Source organism: Aquarana catesbeiana, linkage group LG04 (assembly GCF_042186555.1).
Source record: "Aquarana catesbeiana isolate 2022-GZ linkage group LG04, ASM4218655v1, whole genome shotgun sequence".
Classification (NCBI taxonomy): domain Eukaryota; kingdom Metazoa; phylum Chordata; class Amphibia; order Anura; family Ranidae; genus Aquarana; species Aquarana catesbeiana.
Window position 1 is genome coordinate 69,977,262 of NC_133327.1, and position 12,638 is coordinate 69,989,899.

The 12,638-nt window shown below is 40.8% G+C and overlaps 1 protein-coding gene across 1 annotated transcript in view; it reads right to left on the reverse strand.

Moving 5' to 3' along the window:
• Window positions 1–12,638, reverse strand: part of KLHL29 (kelch like family member 29) — a 1,311,461-nt gene that overhangs the window by 397,037 nt on the left and 901,786 nt on the right. The window contains exon 7 of the mRNA XM_073625329.1: window positions 975–1,523. Within this exon, the coding sequence (XP_073481430.1) occupies window positions 975–1,523 (549 nt within the window). The remainder of the gene's footprint in view (window positions 1–974; window positions 1,524–12,638) is intronic.

Here is a 12,638-nt window from a genome sequence, read left to right on the forward strand (position 1 = left end):
TGAAAGGTAAAAAAAAGCTCTCCTATATACTGTATTTCTGGAGTTCAGCTTTAATTCCTATTCTGTGTGCAACTGTATTTTTAAGTCAATAAAATCCACTGCACACCAACCAAACATCTTGTTGATCTTGGTGACTACTGTTTACTCTTTGAATTGTCTTGACTGACTGCAATGGAATAGTAAATACACAGAACCCCACCGAGGAGCTGTAACAGACAACTCTCACCAGGATCACCATGCGGTGAGAATAAAAACTTGATCTATGTTCCATGACAGTGTGTATTTCCATTAGTTGGCTTAACACGTCACCCGCAGAGATAGGGGGTGATAAATCAGGGGGAAGATGAGGAAAGATGAGGCCCTCGTTACTTTAAATTTAATTCCACCAGAAAGCCTGAGTCATGTGAAAAAGAGGCATTTGTATTATGCATTTGGACTGTTGACTCGTTAACGCAGCGGCGAGTCCCCGGCCCTTGTTTCACAGCTTGTTCTGGAAAAGGCACATTTGACGATCATGCATTATTGAAAAAGTCAGGGGCTTGGGGACGCTAAGCATTGTTCGAGTTAAGGAAAAAAAAAAAACAAGACCCTTGATTTTCAAAGCGCAAACTGATGCATTTCAGCGGGATGCTGGGAGTGAGGGCACGTCAAACCTAGTTCTATAAAATCAGACTTTAGGAATTCAAGCCATTCTGGCGGGTTCAGTAGGTGTCAGTTGGTATGAAGAAGGAATGTGTGTTTTGTTTCAGTCTGGAGAATTGGCTTCTTTTTTTTTTTTTTGTTCATATTTAATTCATAAATGCTTCTGCAGGGCACAGAAGAGGAAAATGATGCAGACTTCTAGGATAAAAGATCTGATTTCATGACCTTCGGCTGAGCCCATAACTTGATGTCAATTGTTTATCACAGGGTGTTCAACTAGCATTACATCAATAAGAAAGAAACAGCAAAAGAACAAAGCCGGCATAGCTTACCTTTAGGATACCAGGGATCCGTGAATTCATACTTTCCCATGCCGATTGTCCTTAGCATTTGAACTCCATTCGGGTTGTCGGGGGTTATGGTTTGATTGTGCGGAATCTGGGGGCCAGTTTGGCCATTCGTGGCAGGAACGCTGTTGGGCAGTGCCGCAGAAGGCAGCGCAGGCGGCGGGGGAGGAAGGATGGGGCAAGTCATGTGACCGTTGCCAATGGCAGCATGGCCGGGATGAGGGACCTGACCAACTCCGGTCAAAGAGGACATAGCCATGGGCTGACTGTGCCTGTACATGGACTGGCTCTGTAAATTGACCACCATGTTGTTTAGAGGTTGTGTGGGCTGCTGGTGCTGTTGCAGTTGGTAATGTGCAGTCATTAGCGGCAGTTGAGGGGCAACATGAGGAGGGAGAGTGGGAGTCACTCCTATGATGGGAGCCTGGACATTGGCTGCTTGGCTGTATATAGGTGGCTGAGTCATTCCATATGTATGGGCTATCAGGGTTCCCTGTGTGCACGCAGAGACCGTTGTCGCCCATGGTGGAGTGGCTGAAAAAGAAATATAATAAGTGTTATTATGGAAAATCTTCGCATGTTTCTACAATTTACGATTTTCTGGTAAGCGGAATCGCCATGTGAAATGTGAAAATATCTTATTAAAACTGCAAATGAACAAGCTGAGTTGTCCTACATATTTACTGCCAATCATAACCAATCCAATCAAACACCACTGTTCACAGAATAGAGACAGCAATAAATTCCTGAAAAAGGTTCTAACCCTTTCTTGCTCAATCCAAAATTAGAATAAAAAGTTTTGACTTGAGCTAGGCTTTTATACAGGCTTACATGAAGAAATTCCAAATGCACTCAATAACTGGAAATTCATTTTATAGGCGCCTAAATAGGTTATTGCCTTAAATGCTTTTGTCAATCAAACCTGCACAAAGAAGCAAGCATATTACTGATTGCAGAAATGAATGTGAAATAAACATAGTGAACGTGTATATTCCTCATTTAAATCCTAACTAACAAGCAGTGCATTTCAAAGGCATGAACATTTTACCTCGGCTCTGTCAACTGTATACCGAAATGACTACCCACTGTGCCATGATTTACACATTAAAAGCATCACTGGCACTCATTGTTTCTCTAAACCAGCATCTGTTACCTGGAAGACAGCTGAGACTTCACTACCAGTCCCTGTACACCTCTTTGCCACAACCTATCATACTGCTAAAAAAATATGTTTGTGCTATATACTACTTTAAATTGATAGCCACCTAGAATGTAAAGTGGTGTATGCTGTATATATTTTATTACATTTTTTTTTCGTCAGACTAATAAAAAGAAACTGATCTGTTTTTTAGTCTAGCACATCTGACATATTGCATATGATTAATTTGTCATTTCATTGCCAACAGTGGACCTCTGCTCCTTTTTATTTTTTCAGGGTCACCTTAGCCCCTTTTTGTTTGAACAAAGTCTGTTGTTTATAAAGCTCAATAGCACATGCTGAAATTTGCTCATGCAAGTTAATAATTTAGAGCAATCACTTCTCATATCTTTCCCTTTTTCCATACTGTGCTGTTTGAGAGTTCCTGTTAGAGACACGGAGGCAATCAATCAAACAACTGCTGCGCTCTCTTTTTAGACAATCTTTAGTGCACTGGGGATCCTTTGTCACAAGGATATTCTGTATCAAAGTAACTAAAAGGAGAAAAATTGATATTGCATATTTAATGTATTGTACTTTTTTCTGAGGTTTTTAGTTAAGGCTTCATGTACCCCTTGCCTACATTTACCGTGGGAAAGCGCAAAACACTGCAAAATCGCAGCAAGTTTTTGCCTTGGTTTTGCGTTTTCCGGTGGTCAAACAAAACATTGATATCAGGAACACGATTCTTCTGAGGGAGGTTGAGGGAAGTTGAAGCTCACCTAAACGCAGCAGCTCCTAAACTCTGCTAAAAGCCAGTGTACATGGAAACATAGGCTTTTATGGAATTGAGTTTAGGAGCTTTGACAAAAAGCTCTGACCATTGTACCAGCAACAGTGTGATGTACACTCCTTGCAATTCAGAAAGTGAAGATCTTTCTACAAACTACTGTGTCTGATTAGTTCTCACCATACTTTTGAACAACTTAAACCAACCCCCAAAAATCCGCTGCACTCTTTGGACCAATCAGACAGCGGTATACTTACCCCAGTGGAGAAAGTCTTTGACCTGTAGCTACTTTTGAATATAACAGCTCAAAAATGCATGGACAATGTGAATCACTCAATCTACAACTCTCCTGTGCTCTAGTCTGATCGACCCCAGTGACACATAGATTGGACCTCTGGTCCCTATAATCCTTGGGTGATGTTTGGAGGACAATATGTATATGACTTCTTTTAATGATGGTTATCTTTCTAACACCCAAGTATCTTTAGACAGAAAGTAACTCCTTTTTCCAAATGTTTATACACCCCTGATTAAGAATAAAAAAAAGTGAATTTCGAAACGTGTTGGGTGTTCACCATCTGCAGTGCCCTGTCTGGGGATCTTTACTGGAAATCTGAGTAGACTATATATACATATACCTTAGGAATATAGCCTTTCCTCCCTTTTAAACATTGTGTAATGTGTTGTTTATACCCTATGATGTGAATAAAGTTTTTCTGTTAAATTTTAGATTTTATCTTAAGACACACATTATTTTTCTACTGCTCATTGCCATTGAAAGTACCATATATGAGGGTTCCCTTTTCCTAGTTATTTCAGGGATGTTTGCAATTGCCAGCTATATTCTTCATATGCTGAACTCAAGTTTAGGAGCTGCTAATGTACACAAAGCCTAATTACCATTTATTTATTACAGGTATTTATATAGCACCGACAATTTGTGTGGTGCTTTTACATATTCTGTATACTGTAAATTCACATCAGTCCCTGTCTTCAAGGAGCTTACAATCTAAGGTCCCCAACTCACATTCATACACATATATACTAGGGCCAATTTAGACAGCAGCCAATTAACCTACCAGCAGTGCCGGGACAAGGGCAAGGATGCCCAACTGCACCCCCCCCTCATTAACCATTGGGTTACGGTTAGGGTCAGGGTGCCGCCCATCCCTGCAATAAACCATTGCGCCCAGGGCAGCCGCCCCTCCTGCCCACCCTTTCCCCCGCCCTACCTACCAGCATGCCTTTGGAGTCTGGGAGGAAACCAGAGTACACAGAGGAAACCCACACAAATAAATGGAGAACCTGAAAACTGCAGGCAGGTAGTGCCATGGCTGGGATTCAAACGGACAACGCTAGGTCTGCTGGGTGGAAGTGCTAACCAATTAGCCATTGTCCTTTTATTACTACTTTGTTTACAAAAAGCAGCTAGCACATTGCAAAGGCTATGGCACACAGCTGCAGCTGCAAGATCGTGCATCATACCTGTGAGGTCACGGCCCAAAGACCCTCTGTGAATTACTGGACACCTCTCTGTCTCGCTTTGGGTCAGAACATCAGTATGTAGATCTTATGAGTGGGCAACAGGTTTCCCTCCCTTTTTACTTATGTTACTTTGGGGATTAGAAGAGTAGAAGACTGCTGAGTTACTGCTGAGAGAGGGAGCAGAAGGAGCTGAGCTGCTGAGTCTCTGATCGGAGTGGGGAGCAGGGGGAGCTAGGTTACAGCTAGAAAGGGAGAGTGGGGAGAGTTGAGCTGCTGAATCACTGCTGAAAGGAGGGAGTTCAGCTGCATAGTCACTGCTGGGATAGAGTAAGCAGAGAAAGATGAGCTCCTGAGATAAGTACTTGGGGGATTTCAGTATATTGTTGTAATTTTGAGGATGGATCGCTCCACACCACCTGCAGCTACAAAAGGTCAGTGAGGGCTAGTTTTAAAGCTCACTTACTGCTTGGTAAATATCTGAATGCCAAGAGATTCACTTTAAAGTCTCAAGAGCCTTCAATCACACAGGACCCACGCTCTGGAATTCACCAACCTTCACTGTTCAGAAGGCATCATATCTTAATGCTTTTAAAACTAGAATGTTGCTTGGCTTGAGTGTTGAAAGATACGTAAGCTTTAAGTTATGTGCCGGTAGTTAACCTAAACATAAGACTAGTGAAGTCTCCTACCAAATTCATGAAATTGGGATTCTCATGACTGAGTGATATTCAGGAGGCTCATCCACGACATATTCAGATGAATCAGAAAATCACAGCTCATCTGAAATGTATCAGATTCGCTGATCCTGCCAATTAGCAGTAAATTGCAATTCAGTTTGTTTCTAAAGATGATCCAGTGACAAGAGGTTCCTGAATACAAGCCTTTATCAAAGTTTATGTCATATATTTTGCTTTTCTGGTTACAAGCCAAGTTCACTTTATACAATGGACTTACTGCCTGCCCAATAAGCAGATTTATAATTAGTATACTGCTACAGAAGAAGTATGCAAGCTGGGATCACCCTGGGTTATTGTGGATCAATTGTCACAGGGAGATTACTTTGTGCTTTCACAACAAATAAATTGGGCACTAAACGAGTACAAGGAAATCCATGTATGCTAGTCAGCATTAAACAAAGTTGTTCATAACCCTGACTTTCAATGGGAAATAAAAATGAATGCAGGAATTTACACAAATTAATAATTTTGTGGCTGGGCCAGCATCATAAAGAATGATATCAAATAAGGGAGCTGAATGTCATTCCGCCATCGTGGACCAGAGCAATTTTTACATTTGCCTTATTGATCCATCAATTTGGCAGTAATGTCATTACATTTTATACCCCAAAATATTTTTAGGACACATTTTTTTGGGTCATATTGTATTAAAAAAATATTGTTATTTCATATGCATATCTAACCATAACAAAAACGTAAAACATGTTTTTGTTCAACTTTGATGAGTAATAGTTTGAATATAGCTAAAGTGTTACTGCAAATAAAAAGTGTCAATTTTATTCTATAATCTGCCCCATTTATAATAAAAAAACAAATTAAGTGAACAGTTTTATTTTATTTGTGTAGGCTACACTGACAACAAAAAAGAAAAAGGAAATAAACATAAGTTGCTGTTATCTTTTGTTTCTTTTTTTGCTTTTGTTCATGATCTCTCTAGGCTGTATAGTTGAATAAAAGAAATTCCAAGGAGCGTTCTCCACTGATCCAAACAGAATGTGGCTGGCTCTGTAATGGCGGGATACGCCATTTGTGGCTCTAAGGGATCTGGCTGCTTCCTCGGGGAGTAGGAATACACATTTCCTTGAATACATAGATTGGTGGTGCTGTATGCATTACTATTGTACTTTATTACAGACCTTGCTTTCTAGCCATCACGTGTAATTCCTCAGGACAAGCTGTTTTATTTATAAAAGGTCACTGGAGTAGTGAAGGTTCATAGGTTCATGCAAAACACATAGACTTATTGGATGCTCCATGTGCCTGGAGTAACACCATTCATCAAATATGCTACCAAAATCCAGGTATATGCTGTGTGTATTTGATGACGTTAAGTGTATGTACAGATTTTTACAGCAAATAATATATTTTTTTACCAATAAATGACAATTTTTTCTACATATTGCAATTTTGATTATTGCATATGGTTGCTTGTGCTGTTCTGGAAATGTTATTATGTGTGTTTTATAGATTGTTGTCATCTGTTTTAACCGAGGAGCGCACAGCGGTAAAACCGTCAGTATGAAAACCTTCTCATGGGCTTGGAGATGTGTTGTCTGTGTGTGGGGGCATTTGCCGGTTTGTAAGTGGGCTTCTTGCCTTCAAATGTCTATGCACATTAGAGAAGCGGAGTCCGCATAACGAGAGAAACATATTATTATATGTTTCTCTGTTGTGGCTACGCTATCCTTTTTGGATACATATCTGCTTTTATAAGAGGACATTGATATCTGCCTTGTTGGTATACTCGTACCGTATATTGACAACAGCAGTAGCAATGTTCCTGCAGATCTTCTCAAGCCTGTAAGAACAAGTAGAATGATCTTATTAGATACTGGTTACACTGAGCAGTATTGAGTGGGCTCCATGCTGACCAAGAAGATGGATGTGGCTGTGTGGAGAGCAGTGTAAATGCCTCAAGTGGATGGGACATGTGCACTTCTCCCTCCCACTTCTGTGGATGCCCTCCCCTTTAGTGTCATTTCCTGTGTGGTCATTTCCTGTGATGTCATTTTGTATAAAGGAAGTGATTGGCTGTTGGGGCCATGACTTCCTGTTTGCCACTGCCTTTTGTTGCCGATGAATAATAGGTGCCTGTGCCTGTGAGTGATGGAGCTAAGATGGTGACTATGTCTGTTTACTTAGGGGAAATGCGGTAGACACGGGTAGTTTAAAGATGCATTATACCGGCTGAAAGGGCGCTTAATAGCGGAGGAGTATAGTGGAATTTCCACGACAGTTAGATGGCGGGCCAGTGTAGGAGTGAACAGAACCTCCTTCACATCGGATCAATCTCTGACCAATGCTTTAGGTAGGTTCTGCTTTGCAAAAGAACAATTTTTTAATCTTTTGGTATAATGGAGGAATTTTAATTGTATGTTTGTCAGTAATGATAGGTCTATTGTCTGGGATACCTATCTCCTCTATAGGACCCATTTGATACAACCTAAGATGTTTGTGTAAATAACTGTATGTTGTGTAATAAGTATATGAGAAATAGAAATGTATGAATTGTGATTATTACCTTTGTATGAGACCAAGCCAGTAGTGTACATTGTTTCAAGACACATGTCCCTATAAGAGTAATAATATTTTTTTAGTAAAGGATTTGTTTTGAAGTTGCCTCTAAAAATGGCTGCCGCATATTTAGGAGGGGGAAGGGCAGCCATGCATTGCTGGAAGCACATACAATGGGAGATGTTTCTTGAATGGGCTACGCCCTGTGGGTGGTCTCAGGTTTCTGGGCAATAGCATGGGGGAGCTCTATTGTTTGCTGTTTGTATTTCTCAACGTCTTGTTCCTGTGGAAGCTGACATGATGTTTATTTGGGAACAAGAGTGTAAGTTTGAATCCGTGTTATTTTGTGTTTTATGTAACGTTGGCGGATAGGGATGTGTGGTTTCATTGGATAGCATGTGTTCCTATGGGCCCTGGTTGATGTAGCCTAAAGTGTGTGTCTACGGCTAAATGTTCATTCTCAATTGTGTAGTCAGTTTTTGTGGAGAAAGTGTTGGTTTTCTAGTGAAGAAATCTCAATTTGTGCTGGTTTTGGCGGGATCAGCAACTGCATTTCATGTGTTATTATCACTGAGTGGTCTGATTGTGGTCGGCCATTTTGCTATCTACCATGCAGTCTGATTGCCGTCGACCATTTTCTTGTAGTGACCATGTGGCCCAGCTTTCGTCTGCCATTTTCTTGTAGTCACCATGTAGCCGTGGCTTGATTTTCGTTTGTTGCAACTGCCATTTCCTGTCTGCTGTGTTATGGTTCTGGTGAAATTGCTCTGCTTTTGAGTCAGGTTTCTAAGTTTAGTGTGAGTAGTACCGTCTGTTCTGTGTTAAAAAGGTGATTTTGGTTTGTAGAGGTGCACTTTTGGTCTTGTTATACGGGAGAAACCACATTTGAAGGATTTTATACTGTTTAGCCTGTAAATCATCCCAGAGTGGAAATTGCTCCAATTTCAGGGGTGAGACACAAAGAACTGAGAAGCTGTTTTGTTTAATGTTAAACTCACTGGTTTAAATTGTTTTTCCACTGTTGGATTTCAAAGACACCGTTTTGTCATTGTAAATGGTGTAGGCACCATTTCCTTTAAAGTGAATTCAATCTTTTCAAGTTTAGCTATTTTTGTACTTTTTACATACTTTTCAGTAAAACTATTGCGTTTTTTTGTATTAAATTTTGGTTTTAAGTGAAATCTCTACTTTGCACTGAATTTCAATAGATAGTAAGACTAACTTTAACTGAGTTTTTTTACTTTTAGCGGTGTGTGTTATTTTTATTTTTCATTGATTGGGCATTTTCTTTGAGTTTCTCAGAGGGCAAGTCATGCCCCCCCCCCCATTGTTTTGGGTTTTATCTCTTTTAGCTGAGTTTTATATTGTATAGCCTGCAGTAGAAAAGAAAGGCTTTGGCTGACCTCTTTGAGTCATCTTTTTTGCAGGAGTTTCAGTTTTTAATTTTAGTTAGGTTGTTGTGGTATTTCGGTCTCATAACTTGTGGTCTGACTGCCCAGGGGATATGTGAGTCGAGGGGGATTCCCTCCCATTTGCAATATGGGGGGGTTATTCCACCTTTCCTGGACAAAAGGTTTTTATAATTGTTGAAGCCTCCTATATATGTTAGCCATAGATTTTTTTTAATGTCTTGATAGACATAATATGAAGCCATTCCAGGCTTCCCCTCCTCCTTCCTGTTCATTGATATGATGCATCAACATGAAGTTGGTAGGAGGAGCTTGGGGTCTTTTGAAACAAACATGTGGACAAAGGGACTTGTGTTTGGAAGGACGAAATCACGTTGGTTTTTAAATTTAATTCCAGTTGGTTTGTGAAGTTTTATACTGTAATACAGTTTTGGGTAGAGAGTAAATGAGAGGCATCCACGCTATTGTTGTAACATCTAGGTACAGATAGAAGCCATAATATTGTTTTGAATAGTGGAGGATTTCATGGTGCTTTGTAGTTGTCTGACGAACGCGTTCAGAAGGCTGTATATCGTGAGACCGGTCGGGCCGTGTATAATAATCGGAATTCCGGTGCGCGATTGTATTAGCATAAACGTGGGGAGTAGTTCGCTAGCATACCGGGAGGCCATGTATAATAATCGGAATACGCCGGTCCCAGTACTGTAAAAATAGTCACTAGGCAGTACTGCTCCGAAAGTTAGTGCAAGAGTGCCCTGGACGCAGGGACACATCATAAGTGATTCAAATCGTCATGGGTAATGTTGACCGTCCATGCGTTGGAGGCTCCACACCAGTCAGACAGCTGCAAAAGTACATGAGGTCTGGGTTTGGAGCTCTGGACATGAGACCCCTTAAAGATTGGCATATATGGTCAGAGGGTACAGTAAGGTGTATTTCTTTGGAAGGTACTTTTGATGTCTGGAGGTACGAGACCCCAGAATAAAAATACAGTGGAAGTAGTTCAGCTGTGGCTTCATAAATCTGTAATGATGAGTGGGTTAATGGATGTGTAGTACACGATTGTGTGATGAAAATTTCCATGCCTGTTTTTGAACTTTGTGTGGCTGGCCCATGCAAGGTTTCGAACTGCTCTCGTGTTTTTCCCATTGTATTTTTTTCTGTCGCTAAAAGAGTGAAGGCAGCATTCCGTCTGGTTGTTTTGTTTTTTCATTTTTGTTTTGGGAATTATGAAATATCTCCCCCACATTTGTATCTAAATGTTTGTTTCATGTTTTAGTCTTCTCATTGTTTGTATGTAGTAACATGAATATGTTTGAACCTACTGCCATGGCCCTCCTACGCGTTTCGGCTGTTGTATTTTTGTAGGATCGTGAAAGTAAGGGTTACAGAGGGTTTCGTTGTTGTCGGTTTTGAGGAATGTCAGTGACAATTTACCAATGTACACAAATGTTGTATTGTTTACCATTCTTTGCAGGTTAAATATGAAGGATAGAGTAATAACTTTTGTTTATAAATATCTTTCCAGGTCCAAGGAGTTTCTGAAAGTGTGTGTACATAGAAAGCAGGTTTATGTAGATAGCTGTAAACATGCATAAATACACACGCCTAAAAAGGTAAAAGTATCATAGGCTATTTCAAGTTTTTCCTGCACCATTCTAAACCCTGCATGTCTTCCTCCAGTTTGTAATGAGGAAGAGAATGGGGACATAATGGTGAGAATGACAATTTTCAAACCAATAATACTACCCGCTCATTCTAGCCAAGTAGGATGACATGTTCCACCACTGTCTTTCTTTGATGGAATTTGAATCAGCAAGCAGCAGTCCGGTGAAGGAGGCCCCCATCCCAGATGCTAAGAACCTTTTTGTCAATGGTTCCAGGTATTACACCCCAGATGGTAAGCCACGCACAGGTTATGCAGTGACCACAGTCATTGAGTTAGGTTTGTTTGTAGGTCAACTAACAACAGGGTTGTACTTTCCTCAGCAACTATCGATATTCTCAGCTTACGGGGTGGGTGCAGTCACTGTAACATGAACTTCAAAAGGTCCACCACAGGGTTCATGAGTCCCTCCTGGACCCTGACAAAATAACCGTTTACATTCTTTCCAACCAGGTGACTGGGTCGTTGTAAAAAAGCTTGATGGATGAGACAACTGGATCCACGCCAGCCACTGCAAGAAGCTGCTCAATTACACCAAAGGATGAGGAGTGTTTGTTTATTTATATTTTTTAGTTTCGTATATTTTGGCAAGGGTAACGATGAAAAGTATCCCAACTTATTGTTTAAAGTGTATTCTCCAACTAGCTAAGAAAGCGAACAATTGTTGGGTCTACTCTAAATCTCCATCTAGCTTTAGTACCCCAGTGATGACAGTGGTACATGATATATAGGATGTTCATATTGGTATGAGGAGTTTTGACAAACTAGTAAAAAGTCCAAACAGACACTTGTACGATACATTTCTAGAGGGTAAAATTAGTTATAGTTTTAACAATAGTCCTGGTTCTTGCAAGTTTTGGATTTGGGACAACTAGGCAGCCCACAAGTGTGCTTCAACTTTAGTTTGGTATTTATGCGGGTCTACAGCTTAAAAGGTAACGCCCCCTAATGCAAGAGGTTCATGCGTCCAGGTGAAACTCGTCCCAGCATCTTATCTTGTGGCCGATCGTGAGGATCTGATAGCTCAAGAGAAGGTAAGAATGGCAGGGACAGCTAGAAGGGAATTGTTCACCAACCCCGACCAGGTCTGGGCATGGTTTCCTACTTGTACACGGTGGGGGCTTGAGCTTATGAAACAATTGAACAATTTCTCATCCAGTGTGGATGAGATGTTTAATGTAACTGTTGAAGCTACAAGGAAGTTCCCACAGGAATAACGGCAAATCAAGACCTTTCTATTAAAAGATGGCCCATGATTATCTGTTGGCATCCAAGGGGGGTTTCTGTGAATTCATAGGTAAAGTACGTTGTACCTGGATCAGGGATACTAGTGACAAAGTTCAGGCCCATATGGATAAGGTTTAGACCCCTGCAAGGCAAAGCCAGAGCTATAGCTAGTGAAGGTTGAAGTCCTTTTAAGGGTCTGGGAATCTTTGGGGATTTTTTTTATTTTTCAGCGGATCATAGTTGAAGGAAGTAGGGGTATATATACTCATGTTGTTTTTTTTTCTATTCCTTCTATATGCCGTGATGAGGCGCCACTGTTGCCTGATTGGACAAGTGAACAGAGCCTGAACAGATGACCACATTTTCCTCTGAGATGAGACACCCCGAAGCCCAACCCACGTACAAGACACAGAGGATCCCAGACCGACCGGCCTTCATGTCCTCATCTAAGTCATCCCTCCTGAAGAACAGAGTATACAAGTCAAGCCATGTTTTCCTTTTTATGGACTTAAGGACTGATTAAGAAGATCAAGATTCACAGAGGGACCCATGTGAGCATATGACAAAGAGGAGAAACTGTTGTGGAAATTTTATTTTATTTATATGTATGTTTTATAGATTGTTGTCATCTGTGTCCCTGTGTCTGATTTAACGGAGGAGCGCTCTAGCAGAGCGCACTTGGG